This window comes from Symphalangus syndactylus, chromosome 16 (genome assembly GCF_028878055.3).
Source record: "Symphalangus syndactylus isolate Jambi chromosome 16, NHGRI_mSymSyn1-v2.1_pri, whole genome shotgun sequence".
Taxonomy (NCBI): Eukaryota; Metazoa; Chordata; class Mammalia; order Primates; family Hylobatidae; genus Symphalangus; species Symphalangus syndactylus.
In genome coordinates, this window is record NC_072438.2 from 30266976 (window position 1) to 30290965 (window position 23990).

At 44.1% G+C, this 23990-nt stretch overlaps 1 protein-coding gene across 2 annotated transcripts in view; it reads right to left on the reverse strand.

Moving 5' to 3' along the window:
• ADGRA3 (adhesion G protein-coupled receptor A3) overlaps positions 1-16794 on the reverse strand; it is a 130610-nt gene extending 113816 nt beyond the window's left edge. The window contains exon 1 of one of the 2 annotated variants that reach the window (XM_055246080.1): positions 16257-16794. In XM_055246080.1, the coding sequence (XP_055102055.1) occupies positions 16257-16513 (257 nt within the window). In that variant the 5' untranslated portion in view covers positions 16514-16794. The remainder of the gene's footprint in view (positions 1-16256) is intronic. The other variant, XM_055246081.2, reaches the window with a different exon arrangement.
• Positions 16795-23990: the final 7196 nt, after the last annotated feature.

The following is a 23990-nucleotide window of genomic DNA, read 5'->3' on the forward strand; positions in this document are numbered from 1 at the left end:
AAAAACACAGAAAACCAGTTAACAAAAAGAGCTCAAGATCCCAACACAGGCATTAACCCTAGGGGAAAGAGGGCAGGTCTCAGCTTGTAAGTGAGGGACAATTAGTAGTGAGAAAAGGCAAGCAAAGATCAGGAAGCAGGCAGGCCTGAGGCTTAAATACAAGTAGCCCCAATGCCCCCCTTCCCCGACCAAGTAAACAACCCTCACCCTTATTATTATAATGCATTATAACGGTACAATCAGCCAATTCTAATAAAGGGACTGAAACTTCATTAAATGTGCATGTAACTTCTGTGGCTTTAAAAAATACATGTTAGCAATGTTGTTAGGTTTGGTTTCATATGTAACATCATAGAACTTTAGCAGTTAAAGAATCAATAAAGATGGCCTAGTTCAAAAGCCTTGTTTTACTAGTCAGGAAGGTGAAGGCCAGAAATGTTGTGATTTGCTAGGCGACGCAATTCTACTTGGTAGCAAAACCAATGCGAATCCCCACATCCATTCACAGTCTCATGCTGTTTCCCTTTATCCTCCATTCTGATCATCTTTATTAAATAAGGTGTAGGAATGACGGTTCCCTGCTCACCCAGCAAAAGCATGACATGTAGAGAGAACTAGAGTGTCATGAATTCATGTCACCTCAGATGGAGGCCTCCCAAAAATGCATCTACTCCCCCTATGATGTTCTTATTCCTCTTAACATGGCAGCTGTTTGAGATAGGGTCATTTATTATTCCAGGATAAAATTTTCAATCTCAAGAATGCAGCAGATAAGCAAAGAAAGACTGATTGTATAATAAATGGATGATGTTACAAACCTAAGTATAAATGCCATTGGTCATTTCCACAACCATTTAATGAGAGTAAAATGGGGTGTTAAAATTCTTTCCTTCAACAGTTGTTAGTTACTTGGACATAAGATGCACTAGGTGAAAATTCTCAGTTACAGGTTGCATAGCCCTCATTCTAAATGTCTGGGACCAAGAGTGTTTCTGATTTCACATTTTTTCAGAATTTGGAATATTTGCATTATACTTACTGGTTGAGCATCCTGAACCCAAAAATCTGAAATCCAAAATGCTCCAAAGAGCATTTCCTATGAGCATCATGTCAATTCCAAGAAGTTTTGGATTTTGGAGCATTTTGGATTTCCCATTTTCATATTTGAAATGGTCGACCTGCACTTTGCTTTCCCATCTGTCAGCCATCACTAAAGGAATGCTTTCATGTAAACAAGTTTTCTGTAACAACTGTTCTACAAAGGCTTACCCCAACACCACTTCCAAAGAAAGCACTTAAGGTGTGACTTTCATGAAAACAACAATAGTTAGAATTGAAGGCCAGAAGCCAGGCCCAGCAGCCTATGTGTAACCTGAGAAGATCAATTTACTTGTCCACACTTCAGTTGGCACTCCTGTAAAATGGAGACAATACGGAGCTCACAAAGCTGTTTTAGCAATCAAGTGAGAGGTTGTACGGGAAGCATTTGGCACAGCACCTAGAACACGATAAATATTCCAATGTTGGATGTTACTAGAACTTTCAAATCAGTTAAGGACACTTACAACAAAGTTCTGAAAGTCAAGGAGCTCTACAGACACCTGAGGTTTCTCTAGTCATGGGAGTTCACGAATATTACCAAACCAGTTTTAGAGAAAGTTAAACTAGCAGTAGAAATAAATCTCTCCTTTAAAAAAGCAAGACAATAACAACAACCACAGGTTTTTTCACTCTGTTGTGATGGTTAATTTTACTTGTGAATGTAAACTAAGAGGTGCCCAGATAGCTGGTAAACCATTATTTCAGGGTGTGTCTATGAGGGCATTTCCAGGAGAGATTAGCATTTAAATTGATAACTGAGTAAAGTAGATGATCCTCCCTAATCCACTTTGGGGAAGACCAAAGTAGACTGGTCCTCTTTAAGTAGACTGCCTACTTTAAGTGGGCATCTTCCAATACACTGAGGGCCTGCATAAGCAAAGAGGCAGCAGGGCAAATTCGCTCTGTGCCAGAGCTGAGACACTCGTCTCCTGCCCCCAGACATCCGGCCTTAAGTTCTTAAGCTTTCACACCCAGCCCAGGACACACACCCTCCCGCCACCTGATTCTCAGACTCTCAGACCTTTGAACCTGGACTGAAACACATCACCAGCTGTCCTGGTTCTCCAGGCTACAGATCACGGGACTTCCTTATAACCATGTGAGCCAACACCTACAACAACTCTCCTCTTAAATCTATCTCTTCATCTAGCCTATGGGTTCTGTTTCTCCAGAAAATCTTAATATATCTTTATATTAGGTAACTCTACAGGAGTTCCATCAAAACGAGAAACAGGTCTATGAAATTAATTTCATGAGAAGGCTAAAGAGAAGTGTTTTCTGAAATCCCATTTTCTTGAAGGAGAACAATGAGAAAGGCCAGGATCTTCAGTTTTACTTTACTATCCAGCAACATCCCAACAAAAAAATAAAGGCATCACTAGAAAATAAAGTCTGGGTCAGAATAAACTGCAACCATTAAGGCTTATCAGTTTCATAGACCAGCAAAATATCACAGAAATTAAAGAGCAAGAACCTGAATGAGTCATGTTATGCTAACTTCCCAAAACTCTCTCACCAGTCACAGAGGGAGCCTGTTATTCATTGACTGCAGGTCCTGGGGACTCCCCGCATTTCCTTTCCATTGTAAAGCTGCCACCACCTACACTCCCTCTGGATATACTAAGACTTAGCATAAAAGGTCTAAACAATTTCCCCTCTCATTGTTTGCTCCACACAGTAACAGAACAATTCCAATGTAAAAGGTTTTATAATCACAAAAAATGGGAAAAGATGAAAAAAAAAAACTAATACGAGAACTAAGAATATTATAAAACTTTAAAAAAAAAAAAAGTCTTACAAGTTTCTGTCTGTGGTTGCTAACTTCTAGCTAAGCTGATGGACAAGTTTTTCAACTTTACCCGAGGGAAGAACTCAAATGTGTAATTTTTTTTTTCCCCATCAAGGAGCTCTGAAAAGTCAAATCCTAGTAGAACAGTTCACTAACGTTCTTTAAGTAGGCAATAATCTCAAGCAATCTCCATTTCTCATAGGTTCAGACTAGATGACACCTATTCCCAGGAGCCTTATCTCAAAAAGCATAGCATCCCCTAGGAGGTACTACCCTTCCTGTATCTATTTTGGCAGGGAAACCACGCAGCCAAGCTAGCCAGGTCCTCCTGAGAGCGACAACCAACCCAAACCACGTGAGGGTGAAACAATGGTTTAAGTAGTAAATACAGTTGCCGAATGCAATAATTAGTAAGTATTAAACCAGGTGTGTCCATCAAGCTAAAGGACCAGAAGAGGAAGAAGTATGTAGTGATGAACTTTAAAATGGTCTAATCTAGGCAGACTTCAGTAAGAGCATGGGACAGAAGATGGCGGTATATAGGCCACATACAGGGTGGAATGCTGGAAATTAGGACAGGCACTGAGATATATCATATGCAGAATGGCAGATGTATCATATGCTAGACAGCAATAGGCTGAAACTGAAATAAGAGGTAAGGAAATGAAGAGGATAGATTCAAGCTAGTTCTCAAGAAGTTCACTTAAGAAAGAGTAGTCATTCAATCATGGTGCTACAAGGGAGTATTCTGGGGAGAGGAGCTTTTTTAACAGAGGAGGAAAGGAAGTGGCTATGTGCAACAAGGAGAGACATCACAAACTGGGAGAGAACTTCAAAACAGAAAAAAGAAAAGCAATGGCTTCTCAAGAGGTAGGTGGGAACTGCATCAAGAAATGAAAAAAAAAATCTGGGTGAAAGACCCTCTTTACTATCAGATGAAGAGTGGGAGTTTAAGCCTTGACCCTGTATGTTGGTTATGTTGCTTTGAAGAGTCTCAAGTTTATCCATGACAGATTCATCCTGCATAAGACTAATGCAAGATTCTGACCAGTCCTACTTAAGGAAAAAAAAAAAAAACAGTAAGAAAAATGAGACCTCTTTGTACAAAGATTTACTGAGTGCTTACATGCTAGACACTAGGGATGCAGAGATAAATATGGCCATCAAGAGTGTACAATCTGGTAGGAGAACTAGGGTTGCAAATAAATAATTCCAAAACAGTATGACAGCTGTCATAATGCAAGCAAACAGGAGGTAGGAGGTGGTCCCAAGGAATGAAGAGCCAGCCTAACACTGTCCACTGGGGTAGAATGCACTTCCAGGTTACTGGAAAGACTTTAGAATTCTAACTGCATCTTAGTCACAAAGGAAGAGTTTACATTTGGTCTCATTTAAAACAAATAAACAAACAGCAGGTTAAAAATAATAATAAATCTAATAGAAAGGATATCCATGTTAAACACTGCCCTGGAGATGAATACACCAGTAGTCAATCTCTCTTTCCCTTTCTCATAAGAATCAGGAAGAACTGCACAATAAAACAAAGAATGCTTTTAAGTCTTATCTTGATAGGAAATGAATTAATTTCTTAGATCCAAGCAGGCTTAAAGAAAGAACATTTCAACAACTACGTTAAAGAACCTGCATTACAGTTATATCTCCATAGTTGCTCTTTCTTTCAATTAACTAGAAGGAGGCACAACCTGCTTTCTACTATTCCACCCACAATACAAGGCCATGGCAGCACTGGCTGTTAAATGCCTGTCACTACACTAGGTGCGACGGATACATGAGGAAACAAAGTCTCTGACACCTCAATAGAACTGACATTCTAGATAGGACTAGGTCACATACTTGGAACCACGTATTCTAACTGAGAAATGTCCTCATATTGGGAGTGAATTTAATTCACGAACATTTACTGATCGCATTTACTAATCACATACTGTGTATGATGTGTACAGTACTTGGGGAGAGGGTAGAGAATGGCACTGAGACTGCGGAGCTTAGACAACTTAAGGGAACCTCTACGTCCCCCTAGTCTTGGTAGGGGCACATTTATTCTTCTTGTGTGGAGACATCTTAGCCTTCAAGAACAATTCTTGAATACGTGGGGCGCAGTACTTTTACAAGCAGAGTTAGCAATTTTGACGAAAGATTTTTTCATGCTTATCACAGCACTGTCTTCAGACAGAATCATAAAAAGGGCTTAGTAAAAATTCTAAATAGAATGAAGCCTAAATTGTCCATGGTGAAGGTGATGGATAATTTAGCCTTCTGTGTATGTGATACCCAATTCTACACACCTGCCCCCAACCATGGTGAGTACTCAAGAACAAAAGACTGCAAATGTGCACAATTCAAACATTATGCAATTTAAACTTCAGAAGGCAAAATAGGGGAAAGAAAAAAAAGACAAAAAATGTAAGTTTTAAAAACTTTATTTAAATTAAGAACCAAGAATGTCAGTCATCTGAAATGATGAGGCGCTAAAAGAAACTACCAAATGCCTGCATCCAAGTTGGTTCAGTTTCGCAGCCTGACAACAAAGCTATGTGTCCTGACAAAGAAAATCTCATGTCTCTCCAAGGAGCCTGTCAATAGCAGGCCCTCAAATACTGTTGGACAGATGCTTGCTGCTGTTAGCCCTCTCATTTCATTCAACTCCACAGTACATTTCTAAAACCTTATTGTCCTTATCCTTGGCTTCAGCACGCCACTCTCTGCTTTACCAACAGTCGTTTTTCCTGGCTTCTATGAATAAGGCCCTGTCCTGAAGCTCTCAGCTCTCTGTCCTAGAAATGTCTCTTGATTTCATCATCTCTGCTCTGCTTGGACCAGCCCCTCCCTCCCACATGAGGCAGCTGCCCTCAATTGGCTTCTGTGCTCTTTCCTCTACCTTCTTTTGTTGTGGCAGATGACTAGTAGCCCAGATGGCTGCTGGGCTACTAAGCGGCAGGTTCTCAGCCCAGGTGTTATCAGAACCACCCCACGGGGCCCTGAAAAATACCAACGTCCAGGCCCCATCCCTGAACAATACATCAGAACATGAAGTTTGTGGCCCAAGCATCTGAATTTTTAATGCTTTCTGTTGATTCAAATGCAAGGTTGAAAACCTCAACCGCAAACTGACCAACCAGGTTACAGGAGGGTAGGGATAACTACTCCTCTGATGCTGGGACTTGGATGGATGCAAGCCTAGTGCAAAGAGCTCTGGCCAGGAGCATCCTTCACCGTTTCACTCCAGTGCACACATCATCATTGTCTATCTGTGTCATGGCATGAAAAATCTTGGCTAGAACTGCCATAAATAATGCAGGTGACTGTGTGAGTCACTTAGCAAGTCTAAGACATTCTAGGTGGAAAAAAGGTTTTGTGCCCAGCAGTGGGACATGGGAAAAAAAGCAGTGATGGTCACAGAACAAAAAGATCCATCAGTCCCTTTGGCAAGGTTGTTCTTAAAACCGTCTTGCAAATTCTCCTTTAGAAACTCCCCTTGCCCACTTAGAATTTCTGAAATTCTGGCCGGGCACAGTGGCTCGTACCTGTAATCCCAGTGCTTTAGGGGGCTGAGGCGGGCGGATCATTTGAGCGAAACCAACCTGGCCAAGATGATGAAACCACATCTCTACTAAAAATACAGAAATTAGCTGGGCATGGTGGTGGGCGCCTGTAATCCCAGCTACTCGGGAGGCTAAGGCAGGAGAACGGCTTGAGCCCGGGAGACGGAGGTTGCAGTGAGCAGACATCGTGCCATTGCACTCCAAGCTGGGCGACAGAACGAGACTCTGTCTCAAAAAAAAAAAAAAAAAAGAATTTCTAAAATTCCATGGTTATCCCCCTGCTGTTTTAGCAGAGTATAACAACAGAGGAAGATGCAGATTAAATCACATCAAAAAGAGCTACAGGGTCACATCTAACTGAGGGGAGGTATGACAGATATTGAATAGCTAGAAGGGAAGAGGTGGAGCTCTAGGAAGAGGTACAAGACTAAGATAAAACTGGTCTAGTAGACCAAAAGAAAAGTCAAGCCCAGAGATAAGAAGTCACATATATCTACAAGCAGGGGTGGCACTGAATATTTGCTAAATGAATGCAAAAGCAAGTTCAGGATACAAATTTAGGAAACTAGGGTACAAATTATCAAGAATGCAACTGGAGAAGAGTAAACACCAAAAGTGAAAGTTTTGGTCTTTGGCCAGCCCATACTATAGGCAGGAAGGCACAGATTTACCCTGGGACTCACCACCTGCAGACAAGTAAGAACAAAAAAACCAGGAGTGTTGAAGATGGTGGGAGAAGTAGGAAGGTGCTGGAGTATTTTTCTATCAACCTCTTAAACCTTCCATTTTTACCCTTCAGGCCCTGAACAGGAAAGATCTGAGGACAAGAAATGCTTTGCTGGATAAAAAGCAAAATAAGGCTGGGCACAGTGGCTCATGCCTGTAATCCCAGCACTTTGAGAGGCCAAGGTGCACGAATCACTTGAAGTCAGGAGTTCGAGACCAACCTGGCCGATGTGGCGAAACCCCATCTCTAGCAAAAATACAAAACTTAGCCAGGCATGGTGGTGCGTGTCTGTGGTCCCAGCTACTCGGGAAGCTGAGGCACAAGAATCACTTGAGACGGGGAGGCAGAGGTTACACTGAGCCAAGATCGCACCACTGCACTCCAGCCTGGGTGACAGAGTGAGACCCTATCTCAAAAACAAACAAACCAACCAACCAAGGCAAAAACAAAGCTTAGTATCTGCAATGTGCTCAGTGTGGTACTAAAAGCGGCCAAGACAGACATGCGCCTTCTAGGAGGCACCTACCTCATCTCTGTCCCACTCTACCCGTTACACATAGGTAATTCCCTTACTAGACATGCAGCATTTCTGAAACTTTAGTCAAGATGGAAAAAAAGAAATCCTTGGGAGGAATAGTGTACTTTTGTAAAGCTCCCTCTGCAGACTAAAATTGTCTGTATTTGAACATAAACGCAAGCTAAACTGTACATCAAGAATTAAAATTATATTGTTTTACATTAAAAACTTATTGAGCAAGTTTGCATCTATAGCTTCCTAATCTTTGCAAAAACTGAGTTAATAAGCTACTAACACTCGGCTGGGCGCGGTGGCTCACAACTGTAATCCCAGCACTTTGGGAGGCTGAGGCGGGCGGATCATGAGGTCAGGAGCTTGAGACTATCCTTGCTAACACGGTGAAACCCCATCTCTACTAAAAACTAAAAAACAATTAGCCAGGCGTGGTGGCGGGTACCTGTAGTCCCAGCTACTCAGGAGGCTGAGGCAGGGGAATGGCGTGAACCCAGGAGGTGGAGCTTGCAGCGAGCCAAGATCGCGCCACTGCACTACAGCCTGGGCAACACAGCGAGATTCCGTCTCAAAAAAATAAAATAAATAAAATAAGCTGCTAATACTCAAAGAACTCTGTATTCTGATCTTTGTTTATAAGAAAAATGTTGACACAATAAATTAGCTATGTTCTCTAGAGTTAAGAGTCCTCCATAGCATCAAGCCAGTAAACTACTGCTTCCTGAGAAGCAGCTGAATGGAAAAATAAGTCATTGAATAGTCTTCTAAGAAACTTCATCCCATGTCATTTTCTGAGTTACTTTCAGGAGTTGTTACTTCTGTCTTTGTCTGTTTTTTAAACCATCTTTACAGCCTCCTGGGAACAGAAGCTGGAGCTGCACTGGGAGCAACCTCACCAAACATTACCATATTCGTTTGTTTTGGGACTTGGTATATTGCCAAACCCACCAACTTCTCTCATGTGCTCTCCTGGTGCTGGAGGACTCCAAGCAGGCAAGAAACAACAGGATTTTGAGGCTGGGTGATACACAACCCTGTCATCATATCAGAAAAGCTTACGACGACTTGCATTCATGGACCAAATGCCAAACTGTGCCCCCAATCCTGCAAGATTTCTGAGCAATATTCCCAGTAGGAATTCGAGCCACTTCCCAACACAGTCTATATGTGTGTGCTTGCCACACACAGAAGATCAAGTAGATCACATGTGACTGCAGATAGATTTAATATACCCATCCTTGAATCAGGGATCCCACAGCTATGAACCTAATAAACTAAACACATGTTCTCATTTGCTATAATAAGGTAAATATGAATTTGCATCCGTCTTCTATCCCCCACTTTTCCTGCTTTTCCACCACGTAGTCGTATCTCTGTTAGCATTACTCTTGCCCATAAAGAACAATTACGTACCCACCCATACTCGAGGCGCTGTGCGACGACAAGTCAGAGTCCTTGCTTTCAAGGGTATATGCATTCTGAGAGAAGCACCAGTTTCATAGAAAGCGACACAAGAGCACAAACACTAATAGCTACCTGGGTTCAGGGATGGAAGGATCAAAATGCCAGAACAGTAAAGAGTTCGTAGCAGCTGAGTTGGGTATTAAAGAATATCCCAGAATTTCCCAGACTGGGGTTCCAAGGCAAGGGTGTCAGCAAAGGCACACAAGATGCAAAATATAAACCGCTCAGGGGACATTGAGAGGTACACTTTGGTGAAGCAAATAATTTGTATAAAAGACTGGCCCTTGGATGAAAGCATCACGTCTTATTTTAACCTTGAACCACTGGCCACTGTGTTTACAACATAACACCGCCTCAACTGATGTCCATGGAAAAAGTAATCTGTGCTGGGTATTGAGAAATCAGGCTGCAGACGTACATAAGATTTTGCATTCAAAGATAACAACCTTATTCTTGATCCAGTGGCTCTGCTGGTGAGAATTCAGGCCGTGGCGTCTCGCTGGCCTACAGATTATAATCACTTTGCTCCTCTCTCCCTTGGCTGCACTCACCTGGCAAAGAAGCAACCTGGCCACACCCAAGGATTCCCATCACTAGGCTGAAACCAGGTGGAGAAAAACAAGTGCACTGACCATCTTCCTTTGAATCTGATCAGAAGGCAAAACTGGAAAATCGATCCTCCCTGCTGACTTTTCTGCAATCCCCAGTAGGTTCACATTCCAAAAGAACATTTCTCTTCTCTTTCCCCTTCCTCTTGGCCCCTTTTTCCCTCGCCCTGCCTAGATGTCTTTAAGAAAATAGAAGCAACGGGGCCAGAATTCCCTCTTCGTCCCACCTGTGCCCCACTGCCCTCCCGCGCCTGCCTTGACACCCATGTTCCACCCTTTCTCCCAGGACAAGGTATTGTGCTGAACCCCTACCCACTCCAGAAGGGATTACACCAGGTTCAAGAAGAAACCCAGAGCTAGTGAACAGAACATGGAGTTTCACTGAGGGCTTACATGCAGGGGAGAGAGTTCAGTGCTGGTGGGCTGGACAGGAGAACTGCATGCCCCAGTGGCTACGGGCTGAGCAGAGAAACTCACAACTTGCAAAAAGCATGCAGTTCACAGCCAGGAGTGGTGGCTCATGCCTGTAGTCCCAGCACTTTGGGAGGCCAAGGTGGGCAGATCACGAGGTCAGCAGTTCAAGACCAGCCTAGCCAACATGGTGAAGCCCCGTCTCTACTAAAGATTCAAAAAAATTAGCCAGGCCTGGTGGCGTGCACCTGTAATCCCAGCTACTCGGGGATCTGACGCAGGAGAATCGCTTGAACCCGGGAGGCGGAGGCTGCAGTGAGCCGAGATCGCCCCACTGCACTCCAGCCTGGGCAACAAGGCGAGACTCTATCTCAAAAAAAAAAAAAAGAAAAAAAAAAAGCATGCAGTTCACTCAGCATCTTCACTTAGCACCTTCCCCCAAACAGTCGCCACCTGGCAACCTTCAATTAACCCTAAAGGGCCTTGATCCCCCATATGGCCCATGTTCCATGGGACAAGATGGAGACTCAGGTGTTCCTCACAGATAAGAAATGACCTTCCGGGTGGGCCACTCCCGGGCTCCCAAGCTTGGAACTCCAAACCACATTCAGATGCATCTGCCATACAGTCATTCTCAGGCTATACTTAAGTTATTGCTATCTGGTGCACTGACTACACATGTACAGAATGAACTTCCCTGCTGCCATCAAAAGCCAAATCCTTCATCTGTGCTCCCATCCCACTTCTCTTTTCAGGCCACCCAACCTGGCTTATTCACCTGTGATGCATGGACACTGCTCACGGAGGGCACCAGACTCCAGGCCATCAAATCCAGTGCTGTTTATTCCTTGGTCTTTCTGGCTTAATATCTCAACACCTCAACTGGGAAGGCCATTCCAGCCTTGACACATAAACTTCTCTTAGCTTCTGGGATGAGATTCTCCCCTGGTGCTCCCCATAGCCTCTGCAGAGGCTCCTTCAACAGCCTCCTCCTGTTCATGCTCCTCCATGTTCCAGCGTGGTTCTGCCTGGGCCACCTCCTCACCCCTCTGTGCACTCTCTCCTAACTGACCCCAACCAGGCCTGTGTTTGAAATACCACATACGGGCCAATGGTTCCAAAAGCTCCCTCCACTATTCGCCCCATACAGTCTCTCCACTTCAAGTGGGCCAGCCACCACCTGCCACCCTTCCTCCCGAATGCCTTCTCCCCACTCAATCCAATCCTTCCCTTCCTTTAGGCCATGCTCAAGTCCTAAGTTCTCCAGGAAAATAAGATACCTTCCAAGGACTCCCCAGCCACACTGATCTCTCCCGTTTGGGCTTCCTGAAGCACTGAAACAGTCTCCAGCACATGATTTATTACTTAATGAGGGATAGTCTTTTAATTGTTCCCTAAATGTCTGCTTCCTATTGTGCAAATCCTTCCTCCTAACTAGATTTAAGTCTCTGAACAATACAAGCATTTCTTTTCTTGTACTTTGTACTGAGACACACTGGTGATGTCCAAAATAATTATTAGTTCTTTGATAACAAATGTGAAGAACCAAAACTCTACACACTATTTTAGTGTGTTAGTCTGAGAAAAACCTGGAAGTTACCTGACAAATTACAAGTAATTTTTGTTTTATATTTTTATTTGTCTAGAGTCACCATGTAGCACCATGAGGAACCCGCATTTAGAAAGGCAGTGATAAATTTGTAAAACTTTCCATCAATGAAATCCTCAGAACTTTCAAAACTTACATTATTGAGCAAGATTTAATATAAGTCACAGAAATACAGTAAATAAGTATATTTTCAACAAAAACATTAAATGTAGGTAAATTTTTGTTCAATTTCTGTGTTATAATAATAGAAGCAGTTTAATCCCTCAATACAAAAGTCTACCTGAGACACGGGGAACACACAGTTAAGCCTAGGATTTCTGCCAGACCTTTCTTTAAGCATAGCTACAGAAACAAGTGGTGTTCATCAATACTGTTGAAGGATCTGCCTTTTAGGCTATGATGAAGACCAGTTCATCCACTAAACAGAAATAGCTTTATTTTTCATGATTAAAAAAAATATATATCCCATCTTTGCCATTCTCCCAGTTCCCATCAGTTAATTTTCCTCTCTGTGACCACATCACAACTCAGCTGAAAACACCTGGCCACACCTAAGTGATAAAGGCTCAAACCAGCGAGCCTGGCCGTCCTCGACTCGGCCCCTACAGATTCTTCTCTGACCACCCTGGGCACTAGACACTTACCTTTGACATTACAGCAACACCAACTGCACAGCAGCATAACCAGATACTGTCCTCTCCAAACTCGTGGGCCCCTGGGGTCCCCCACTTCCAACCCATCACTTCCTCCCCTTGTTCTCTCACCGTTTTCTTCACAGTTATCTTTTTCTTTTTTTTTTTTTTTTTTCTTTTTTTGAGACAGAGTCTCACTCTGTCACCCAGGCTGGAGTGCAGTGGGGCATGATCTTCACTCACTGCAATCTCCGCCTCCCAGGTTGAAGCGATTCTCCTGCCTGCCTCAGCCTCCCTAGTAGCTGGGATTACAGGTGCAAGCCACCACACCCAGCTAATATTTGTATTTTTAGTAGAGATGGAGTTTAGTCATGTTGGTCAGGCTGGTCTCGAACTCCTGGCCTCAAGTGATCTGCCCATCTCAGCCTCCCAAAGTACTGGGATTACAGGTGTGAGCCACTGCGCCCACCTCACAGTGATCTTTTTCCTCTTTCTAGAATTGGCTCAGGATCCTCAATCCCACTAGGATTGAGGGAGAAGGAGGCCTTGGTTGCCCTCCTCTGGGTTTCTTTTGCTACATATGCACCCTGGTAATACAGCATTGACCATACTGTTCTGAGACTTAGTCATGAATCTTTCTCCCCAAATATCTGTAAGTTCCTGGAGAAGAAAGACCATGTTTTTATTTGTATTCTGTCGTGAGCTGCACAGTGTTTCATAGATCGCTTCTCGGCCTTTTGGCTAAGATCAAGTGCACAGTGTTTCATAGAAAGAAATGTCCAAGTCCTGACCTTTTAACGTGATCTTACTTGTAAACAGGGTCTTTGCAGACATATTTAATTAAAGGATCTTGGAATGAGATCATCCTGGACCTAGGGTGGACCCTAAATTCAATGACTGGTATCCTTAAAAGAGAAAGGAGAGGACTTGAGACACACAGATGCACAGGGAGAAGGCCAAGGGAAGACAGATGCAGAGGCAGAAGTGATGCTTCCCCAAGCCAAGGAAAACCAGAAGATGAGAGACGCAAGCATGAATTCTTCCTAAAGTCCTCAGAGAGAGAGCATGGCCCTGCTAATATATTGATTTGGGACTTGTGGCCTCCAGAACTATGAGTGAATAAATTTGTTGTTTCAAGCCACCAAGTCTGTAGTAATCTGCAGCAGCCCTAGGCACTAACACACAGTCCAAACTTCAACACGCTACCTAGTACCTAGGGGCCACTCAACAAAAACTGCTCAACTAAGATGAAGGCAAGGTGAGGAACGAGAAAGCATCAGAACTGCAGGACGGGAATCTGGGATGTGGACTCAGATGCTACTATGAGAATTCTGGTGAGTGAGTCCCTTATCTACAGTAACTCTAACTCTTTCCCCAGTAAAATGAGGAAACTGGCCCATAAGACCCCTCTACGGGTGGCCTCATATACCTTGAACCCTCTTCAGCCAGAACTTTTTTTTTTGAGATGGAGTTTCATTCTTGTTACCCAGGCTGGAGCGCAATGGTGCCTTCTCGTCTCACTGCAAACTCTGCCTCCTGGGTTGAAGCAATTCTCCTGCCTCAGCCTCCTGAGTAGCTGGGATTACAGGTGCCCACCACCACGGCCAGCTAATTTTTTGTATTTTTAGTAGAGATGGGGTTTTAAGCATTGTTGGCCAGGCTGGTCTCGAACTCCTGACCTCAGGTGATCCACCCACTTCCACCTCTCAAAGTGCTAGGATTACAGGTGTGAGCCACCACGACCGGCAAAACAGCTTTAATTGATCCTTAATTGTATCTTCTTCCCATTCACTAAACAAATTTTATTTTTTTTTTCTTTTTTTTTTTGGAATTGGAGTCTCACTCTGTTACACAGGTTGGAGTGCAGTGGTGCGATCTCGGCTCACTGCAATCTCCACCTCTCGGGTTCAAGTGATTCTCCTGCCTCAGCCTTCCAAGTAGCTGGAATGACAGGCATACGCCACTACGCCTGGCTAATTTTTGTATTTTTAGTAGAGACAGGGTTTCGCCATGTTGGCCAGGCTGGTCTTGAACTCCTGACCTCAAGTGATCCACCCGCTTTGGCCTCACAAAGTGCTGGGATTACAGGTGTGAGCCACCATGCCCAACTTTAACTTTATTTTCATCTAAAAAGTTTTCAGGCAAAAAAAAAAAAAAGAAAGAAAGAAAAAAAACTGGATTAAAATGACATTTCATGGTTACTTCTATTTTAACCAGTTCATAAAAAATGTAGTAAAATAGTTTAATTGATAATATGCTGAAAATCAATTTACCACCATATCCCCTATTTTTTTCTGCAAAGCAAAATCAACAATTTACTAATAGTTGACCTAATCCAGCTGAAATTGTGGACACTTTTAGGTCAGAAAAACTGGACCTAAACGTAAGTCAACGTAAATGCCACTCATTGACCCAAAACCTAAATGTTTATAACATAACTGCATGATGACTAATTTTTGCAGAGTAACAAAGAAAATCTCCTCCAACATTGGGATTTTCTCCACTTGGACTGTAATTAAAGTCCCATACCGAAAATTTCCACTTCAAAGAATCTGGCTAAGAAATAAATAAATATAACTGCTGCCACCACCAAATGGTAACGTGTTAGTAAAGGAGGCAAACAAAACAAAAACTCTTTCACCCTTCTTCATGCCTCCATAAATAGACACATAGACACAGTTTCCATGGTTAAATGTTTCCTAATTCAAAAAATGGAAATGAAGGGTAAACAAAGGTGTTCGTAATGAAATGTATACCTGACCTACCTGTATATACTCCTGCTGAATTTGGGTTACATTTAAAACCATACTTTCAGTGTTTTCATAGATCATGCTGCGGCCCTTACATTCATGTTTGTATAGTGGTTGCCTTGATTCTTTTTTTAGGAAACCAACCAAAACAACACAGAGGAACCCCGAGCCAAGGGACTCACATTTCAGTTGAACAAAATACCCATGAGAAACACTTAGACTCAAAACTTTCCAAACCAATTTATCCTTCTGAAAACAAACTCGACAGTCACTGGGGCCAACTGTTCAGCTAGAATTGGCAAAACTACGTTTGCAAAACTGAACCGTGAATCCCAGCACAAGTGAGTTACCAAAATTTTTCCTTCCAGGTGGAAACTCAATCCGAAAATCAAAAATCCCTCGAGTTGGAAATGCTCAATAAACCCACAGTTTTCAGTTCCAATGTTCCTGGCTTTTAAATATGAGCCCTCACAGACACGAAAACGGGACTGCAAGGTACATAAACAGATTGATCTGAAATGTTTCCAGCCCTTAATAACAACTCTATTCTAAAAGGTGCTCTTTAACTGTAATAAAACTAAGATAGCAAAAGGCAAAGGAAGCGTCTTGGGGTTTGGGCTCGCACACAGTCCTTGTGTTTTGCAAACTCTACCACGTAACTTAATTTGCAAAGAGGCAGAAGGACTGGCGCTTGTAATCCAGCATTGTGTTTTCTGGAAGCCCAAGTCCAGGATGAATGAGCTTTAACTCTGTCTACGGCGTATTTATTTGCATCCTCACGTGGCACCGCATAGCCAAAAAGCGCTGCGCCGGGGCCAGCGCGGGGCGCGCCTGAGAACCTGAAAACTTTACTTTGCAAACTAGTGGAGCTGGGAGGCAGCTCGGACGCAGATTCCCTTGCCTTTCCCTGAACTGCACCCATGCCAAGCACACGAGGTCTTTCCTAGCACCACCCCCTGCCTACAGCTCCACACAAAGGCGCGTGGGTGCCGGCAGGACCCCTCTCCAAAGTTGAGCGGAGAGATAAGAAAGAGCCGAGCGGGAGAGGACCGGGCGTCGCGGGAGATACTCACAGGGTGACCGTGCGGTTGGGCAGAGTATCTGGGGGCAAGACCTGCGCGAGCTCCAGGCTGCTGCACACCACCTTGCCCTCGGCGGCGCCCGCCGCCCTGCCAGCCCCTCGGGGCCGCCCATCGTGCTTGCAGCCGGCGGGCAGCGCCGCGGCGCCGCCGCCGCCGCCGCCTCCCAGCAGCGCGAGCAGCGCTAATAGCGAGAGCGGCAGCCGCAGCGGCGGCTGCGCGCGGCCCCGCCGGCGTCCGGGCGGCTCCATGCCCGGGCCGGGGCCTGCGGGGCGAGCGGCGGCGCACTGGCCTAGCGGGCCGCCCCGGAGCCCGGGCGGGCAGGAGCGCGGCGCGGGCCCAGTGGCGCCCGGAGCCTCATGGCTGCCGGAGGACGGGCCCTCCCCGGCGCCGACATGCTCCTTTGTCCGCTGCGGCTGCGCTGGGCCTCGAGGGAGCCGGGGGTCACGGCCGTACGGGTCCCAGCGCCACTCTACCGCCCGGCGCGAGAACCGCCTCGTCCCCCTCCTCCTCCGCCGCCGCCGCCGCCGCCGCCGCCTCCTCCTCCTCCCCTGGCCAGGACCCGCGGCGGCTCCTCCCAGCCCGCCGCCGCCGGCCGCCCCCGCCCCTTCCCCTCCTCCTTCCCGGCTCTCCTGCTCTGCCGGTGTCTGCAGCTGCCCGGGACTTCGGGGAGGAGGCGCGCGCTCCCGCGACCTGCCGAGCCCGACTCCGACCCGGTGCGCGCCCGGGCCTCGGCCTCGGGGCAGGAGTTGTGGGGAGCCCGCGGGAAGGCGGTAACTCGTAGAGAGAAGGGAGGAAAGTTCGAGTCCAAACTCCAGCCGCGGTGGCCACTCTCCTGCTCTTTTCCCTTCGCCGCCACCGCGCTCGCACTGCGGGCACAAGACAAAGCCGTCTTGTGCGCTCCTGGAGACTGCCCATGTGGCCCAAGGAGCCTGGCCCGGAGGATGGAGTGGGGACGAGAGCAGGGAATTTCCCTGACCAACCCTATGGGAAAAGTACCCAAAACCAAGTGTTTCGGAAGGAATCGCCTTCTCACCTCATTATGGTAGTCTCATTTGTCCCAAATACTCTGGAGCCAGGAAACAGGTTCCTCTTCAATACAGTGAACAATCTGAAGCTGTTTCTGGCCTTCAGCAACAACAGCGATGGTCTCTAGAGGATGCACCTGGACCTCACTAGAAAGGCAGCCTTTTGAAAGAAATTTGACAGGCAAAGATACTTGAGATGTTCACCAGTTCGAGCAATAATGAGCAAACCCTCCAAGAAACCCCAACAGAATTGATTACTCTGACTTCCAGCCTCGCCCTAACATTTGCAAGCCCAGGGCTTGCCTACCCTATGTTTAAAATTTTACAAGGACTGTATCATGCTAATAAAATATATTCTGTGCTCCTGCCTTGAAAAATTACCTTCATAACAACCTGGAAGGTTTGTAAGCAGGATTCTCAGACACCTTGGAGTTTCTCCCTGAAACATGGCAGGTGGGAAAGAGTCAGATCCAAATCTTTGGCCTGTACACCCTCACCGCCTTTGCATCCTGTGCCCAGCTATCTTCAAGGACAAGAGGGGATTTTTTGTACCTATGTGTGAACACCGCAGCCCACAAAACCAAGTTCTGTTCACACTTTCTAATAGCCACCCTCTGTGCACCTCGATCTCAGTTGTGCCTAAACCAGTTGTTGGGTCCTTCATTGGGAGGACAGTTCTCAGAAGAAGCTAGCTCAGGGCCAAGAAGTGGCTTCGGTAATATCAGTCAGGGAATTCCAGGGTCCTAAGTCTTGGGGACATAGTGGGTACCCAGGCTTTAGGTGCTGACCTGGAGATTTTTCACCCCATAAGAGTCAGGTTGGTGTCCTGTAAAATGGAGGGCCCAGAACACGGTTTTTCTTGCTTGGATCTAAGGACACTACTGCCTCTGGCCCCTACAAAATTTATCTTAGGGACCAATTTCCAGGAATCTATTTATCTGCCTAGAGCTTTGTCAATAGGAAGTAAACAAAATAAATGGGCCGGGCGCGGTGGCTCACGCCTGTAATCCCAGCACTTTGGGAGGCCGAGGTGGGCGGATCACGAGGTCAGGAGTTTGAGACCAACCTGGCCAACATAGTGAAACCCTGTCTCTACTAAAAATACAAAAAATTAGCCGGGCGTGGTGGCGGGTGCCTGTAGTCCCAGCTATTCGGGAGGCTGAGGCAGGAGAATGGCGTGAACCCGGGAGGTGGAGGTTGCAGTGAGCCGAGACTGTGCCAGTGCACTCCAGCCTAGGCGACAGAATGAGACTCTGTCTCAAAATAAATAAATAAATAAATAAATAAATAAATATAAATAAAATAAATGGTCTCCATTTATCATACACTGTTGTATTAAATTTGAATGGCAGTTCATTTGACCAACCCAACCATGTCCAGTGCTGTCTAATAATACATTCTGTGATTGTATAACTGTTCTAGTTCTTCGCTGTCTAATATGGTGGCCAACTGTGGCTACATAGTGTGTGGAATGTAGATAATGTGCAATAAGAGTGAATTTTTCATTTCGTTTTAATTAATTTACATTTGAATTTAAATGCCCAGTGGCTACCCTGTTGGTGTTGAACAACATAAGCCCAGACACTATGATGGAAAGGAAAAGTGGGAGATTATCGCCACCATTAAGTGACTTCAGATCTATAAATAACCTTAGAAGGCAAACTGGTGCCTCTGTGTTAAGGTGGGTGAAATGGATCACATTTCTCTTGAATTTATCTGAAGAATTATTATTCCCTAACAAAATCATGATCTGTTTTTTGATTAAGATAAAACCTTACTACAGATTGAGTATTGAGCATCCCTAATCCAAAAATCCAAAACCTGAAATGCTCCAAAATCCAAAACTTTTTGAGTTCTGACAAGTAATACCTCAAGTGCAAAATTCCACACCTGACCACATGTGATGGGTCACCATCAAAATGCAGACACACTAGGCAGTTTACTAGCATCCCCAAGGGAAAAAAGCCCCTCCCAGCCCTTTTCTGCTGCTATATATCTTTTCAGGGCATGCCCAGATTCCCCCATGCAAGCGTGCCCCCAAAGGTAATCAAATGGCATGTGTGCAGGCTGGATTCGCCAAGGACAAGTTCTGCACAATGCCCACGTTGGGCCTTCATCTACATGCATTACTCACTGTGGGTTTGCTCTTTTGTTGTTTTTCGGTTTTTGTTTTCTCCTTCTTTGCTCTGTGGTGTAAAGCTATTGGTGGTATAAATAAATATCAGGCCGGGCGCAGTGGCTCACACCTGTAATTCCAGCACTTTGGGAAGCAAAGGCTGGTGGATCACGAGGTCAGGAGTTTGAGACCAGCCTGGCCAACATAGTGAAACCCTGTCTCTACTAAAAATACAAAAAATTAGCCAGGTGTGGTGGCGGGCACCTGTAATCCCAGCTACTTGGGAGGCTGAGGCAGGAAAATCGCTTGAACCCAGGAGGTGGAGGTTGCAGTGAGCCGAGATTGTGCCACTGCACTCCAGCCTGTGTGACAGTGCAAGACTCCATCTCCAAAAAAAAAAAAAAGAAATAGCAAAAAAGCCTGCAGTTAATCTGTGGTTATCAGTGATAAAAAGAGGAAGCATTTATTATGTTTATGCAGTAGAGAATCCAGTTGTTACAGAAACTGGACAGTGGTGTAGGTGTGAAATTTCTTACAGAAAAGTAAGGTGACAGTGACTGCCGTGTATAATCTGAAGAAACAGAAGGATAAATTGTTGAAGATGTATGCTAAAAGTGGTAAACACAAGTAAATGAACAATAGGAAAACATTGTATGATGCAAAATATGAAGATCTCAATTGTGCACTGAAAAAGTGGATCCATCAGCATCACAGTGACCACATGCCACTTAATGGTATGCTGATCACGAAACAAGCAAAGATCTATCACAATGAATTTGAAATTGAAAGGAACTGTGACTACTCAACAGGCTGGTTGCAGATATTTAAGCAAAGACATAGCATTAAATGTTTAAGGATTTGTGGTGATAAAGCATCTGCTGATCAGAAAGCTGCGGAAAAAGTCATTAATGAGTTTGCCCGTATCATCGCTGATGAAAACTGGATACCAGAACACGTCTATAATGCTGACGAAACATCACTATTTTGGCATCATTGCCCCAGAAAGACACTGACGGTGGCAGATGAGACAGCCTCTATAGGAATTAAAAATGCCAAGGACAGAATAGCTGTGCTGGGATGTGCTAATGTTGCAGGCACGCATAAGTGTAAACTTGCTGTGATAGGCAAAGGTTTGTCCTCTCTTTTTTTCAAGGAGTGAATTTCTTACCAGTCCATTATTCTGCTAACGAAAAGGCATGGACGACCAAGGACATCTTTTCTGATTGATTTTACAAACATTTTGTACCAGAGGCATACAGTCACTTCAGGAAAGCTGAACTGGATGACGACTACAAGATTTTATATTCCTTGACAACTGTTCTGCTTATTCTCCAGCTGAATTTCTTTTTTTTTTTCTTTTTTTTTTTTTTTTTGAGACGGAGTCTCGCTCTGTGGCCCAGGCTGGAGTGCAGTGGCGCAATCTCGGCTCACTGCAAGCTCCGCCTCCCGGGTTCACGCCATTCTCCTGCCTCAGCCTCTCCGAGTAGCTGGGACTACAGGCGCCCGCCACCACGCCCGGCTAATTTTTTTGTATTTTTAGTAGGGACGGGGTTTCACCGTGGTCTCAATCTCCTGACCTCGTGATCCGCCCACCTCGGCCTCCCAAAGTGCTGGGATTACAGGCGTGAGCCACCGCGCCCGGCCCTCTCCAGCTGAATTTCTTATCAAAAATCCTGTTTATGCCATGTACTTCCCCACAAATGTGACTTTATTAATTCAGCTATGTGACCAGGGTATCCTTAAAGCATTGAAGGATAAATATAAAAATACTTTCTTGAACAGCATGCTAGCAGCAATAAACAGAAGAATGGGTGAGGAGGTTTTCAAAAAAAGTTTAGTATGAGGCCGTATGTAGTGGCTCATGCCCGTAATCCCAGCACTTTGGAAGGCCGAGGCAGGTGGATCACCTGAGGTCAGGAGTTCAGGACCAGCCTGGCCAACATGGTGAAATCCTGTCTGTATTTAAAAATACAAAAATCAGCCAGGCATGGTGGCGGGCACCTGTAATCCCAGCTACTTGAGAAGCTGAGACAGGAGAATTGCTTGAGCCTGGAAGGCGGAGGTTTCAGTGAGCTGAGATCACGCCATTGCACTCCAGCCTGGGTGACAAGAGCAAAACTCCATCTCAAAAAAAATAAAAATAAAAAGAGTTTAGTCTGAAGGATGCCATATATACTGTTGCCTGTGCTTGGAACATAGTGACTACAGACAGAGTTGTGCATGCCTGACACAATCTCTGGCCTGCAAGTATGTTCAGTGATAATAAACAAGGTAGTGACTTTGAAGGATTGTGTATGTCAAGTGAGGAAGAAAATAATGGCTGATCTACTTACACATGCAAAAAATATACCCCCAATGTCTGTCTGTCTGTAAGCTGGAAGAAGTGAACATCAGACAATGTTTATCATGGATAATGAGGCTCCAGTTGTTCATTCCCTGACCAATGATGAAGTAGCTGAAATGGTTTTGAATCAAGTTGATTATGATAATCAGTGACAATGAAGATGATGTTAACACTACAGAGAAAGTGCCTATAAATGACATGGTGAAAATTTGCGATGGGCTTACTGAAGGACCAAAGCAATGTTCATTCATAATAGAACAAGAAATCATGTTGGTTTATATAATCAAAGAGGGACTTCCAAGACAAAAACAGTTGGTAATGGGGCAGATGACTGGAGAAAACATTTTAAAAAGGCATCCAGCTGAATGCCTCAGAGGACCCACTTTCTAGTCCTTATTTCTAAGATTTCTTCTTACCTAAAAAAATAAAATACAGTGTATAGTAACTATATAATCAAAACACAGCATCGTAGGTGGAGACTGAACATCGCTGTTGCTTGTTGTTCTTATTGTTTAACAGCTGATGGAGGTATTCTGGGGGTGCTACTCTGCTGCTTAGTTACCCTGAACACTTTATCTTTTCACTGCATTAATGGTATGTCATGTTTTCTACTGTTAAGTACTTATGTGTGAATAAATGTAAGAAAATGATTATTTATCAGTAGCGTATACATTCAGAGTCAGGAATGATGGTGATGCCAAACAACCACAGATTATCCACGTGGGTGGCTGAGCTAGGGACACCTTTGCTCTCTGATGGTTTGATTGACACAAACTTTATTTCCTGCATAAAATTATTTAAAATATTGTATAAATTACCTTTGCTATGTGAATAAGGTGTATATGAAACATAAAAAAATTTTGTTTTTAGACCTGGGTCCCATCCCCAGAATATCTCATTATATATATGTAAATATTCCAAAATCCAACATAAAAACACTTCTGGCCAGCTATGGTGGCTCGTTTCTGTAATCCGAGCACTTTGGGAGGTCAAGGTAGGAGGATCTCTTGAGGCCAGGAGTTCAAGGCTGCAGTGAGCTATGACATCACCACTGCACTCCAGCCTGGGGAAAAAGCAAGACCGTGTTTCAAAAACAAAACAAAACAAAACTTTTGATCCCAAGCATTTGAGATAAGATGTGCAACCTATATAGCAATATGATAGTTATTAATAACCATAAAAACCATTTATATTGATGTAGCCAGAAATAGTCACGTTGAAGTTAAAGTATGGGAATATTTTGAAGTCTATAGTTGAAGTAAGTAAATGTGTCTATTTTGAAATGTTTACCACTAATACTAATATCAATTTGGTATATATCCTCTTTTTACTTCATTGTAGTTGAAAAAGTTATTAAAAAGTACAGAATTTTCAGAAAAAAAGAGATATCCAAGTGGTACCATGAATCCAAGGATTAATATGGAGAAAATGTTTTTATTATAGGGGTAATTTCAGCCACTGTTGCACAGAAATCACTCATACTATCTTTGAAAAAAACAAAAGGTCTTTATAGATCACATACACTAGTATGTTAAAGCTGGAACTAACTTGAGAAAGTATATTTTTCAGCAGTGTAGTCATTCGAATGCCCAGAACCCTGAGTTATTATTATATCCCAGCATGGGTTTATGAGGACATGACAAATAATCCTTTCTACACTAACAAAGGTCTCAGAGGATGACACTTTCTGAAACTGTCTCTTACCCCTCAGTCACACCAAAATCTAAGCTTGAATTAAGCTACCCTAGCCCGGACAGCCTCTTGCCAAGCAGGTCTATCTACTGCTAATCCTCCCTCAGGCCTCAAGAGCATCACACCATTTGCAGCTGAAGAAATTAATAGGTCCTTTGAAAGTTCTCACTGTGTTTGTAATTGTTCTACTTTAGAATGTGCTATAGAAATCACCTGTTAACCATACCCAGGCATATATTGTCCAGCAGAACTGTATTGCATCAACTGTTGCTTTAAGGATGGTAGATGGACCACATTCCAACGATTCTGTGTGGCGAATCCTGTCTTGTGTTACGTGAGGCTTGTAGGAGAGTCAAGAGAAATACACAAATATGCTTTGTTTTTCTTCTTAATAGAGAAACTGTATTAACTCTGTGTAGGTATGTGTGTAAATATATATATTTATATGTGTAAACAATGAGTATGTATATATGTAAGTATACATGTTTATAAAAAATGTGTGTATCCATATGTATCATTAACGATTTTTTCATGTCTGTCTTTCTTCT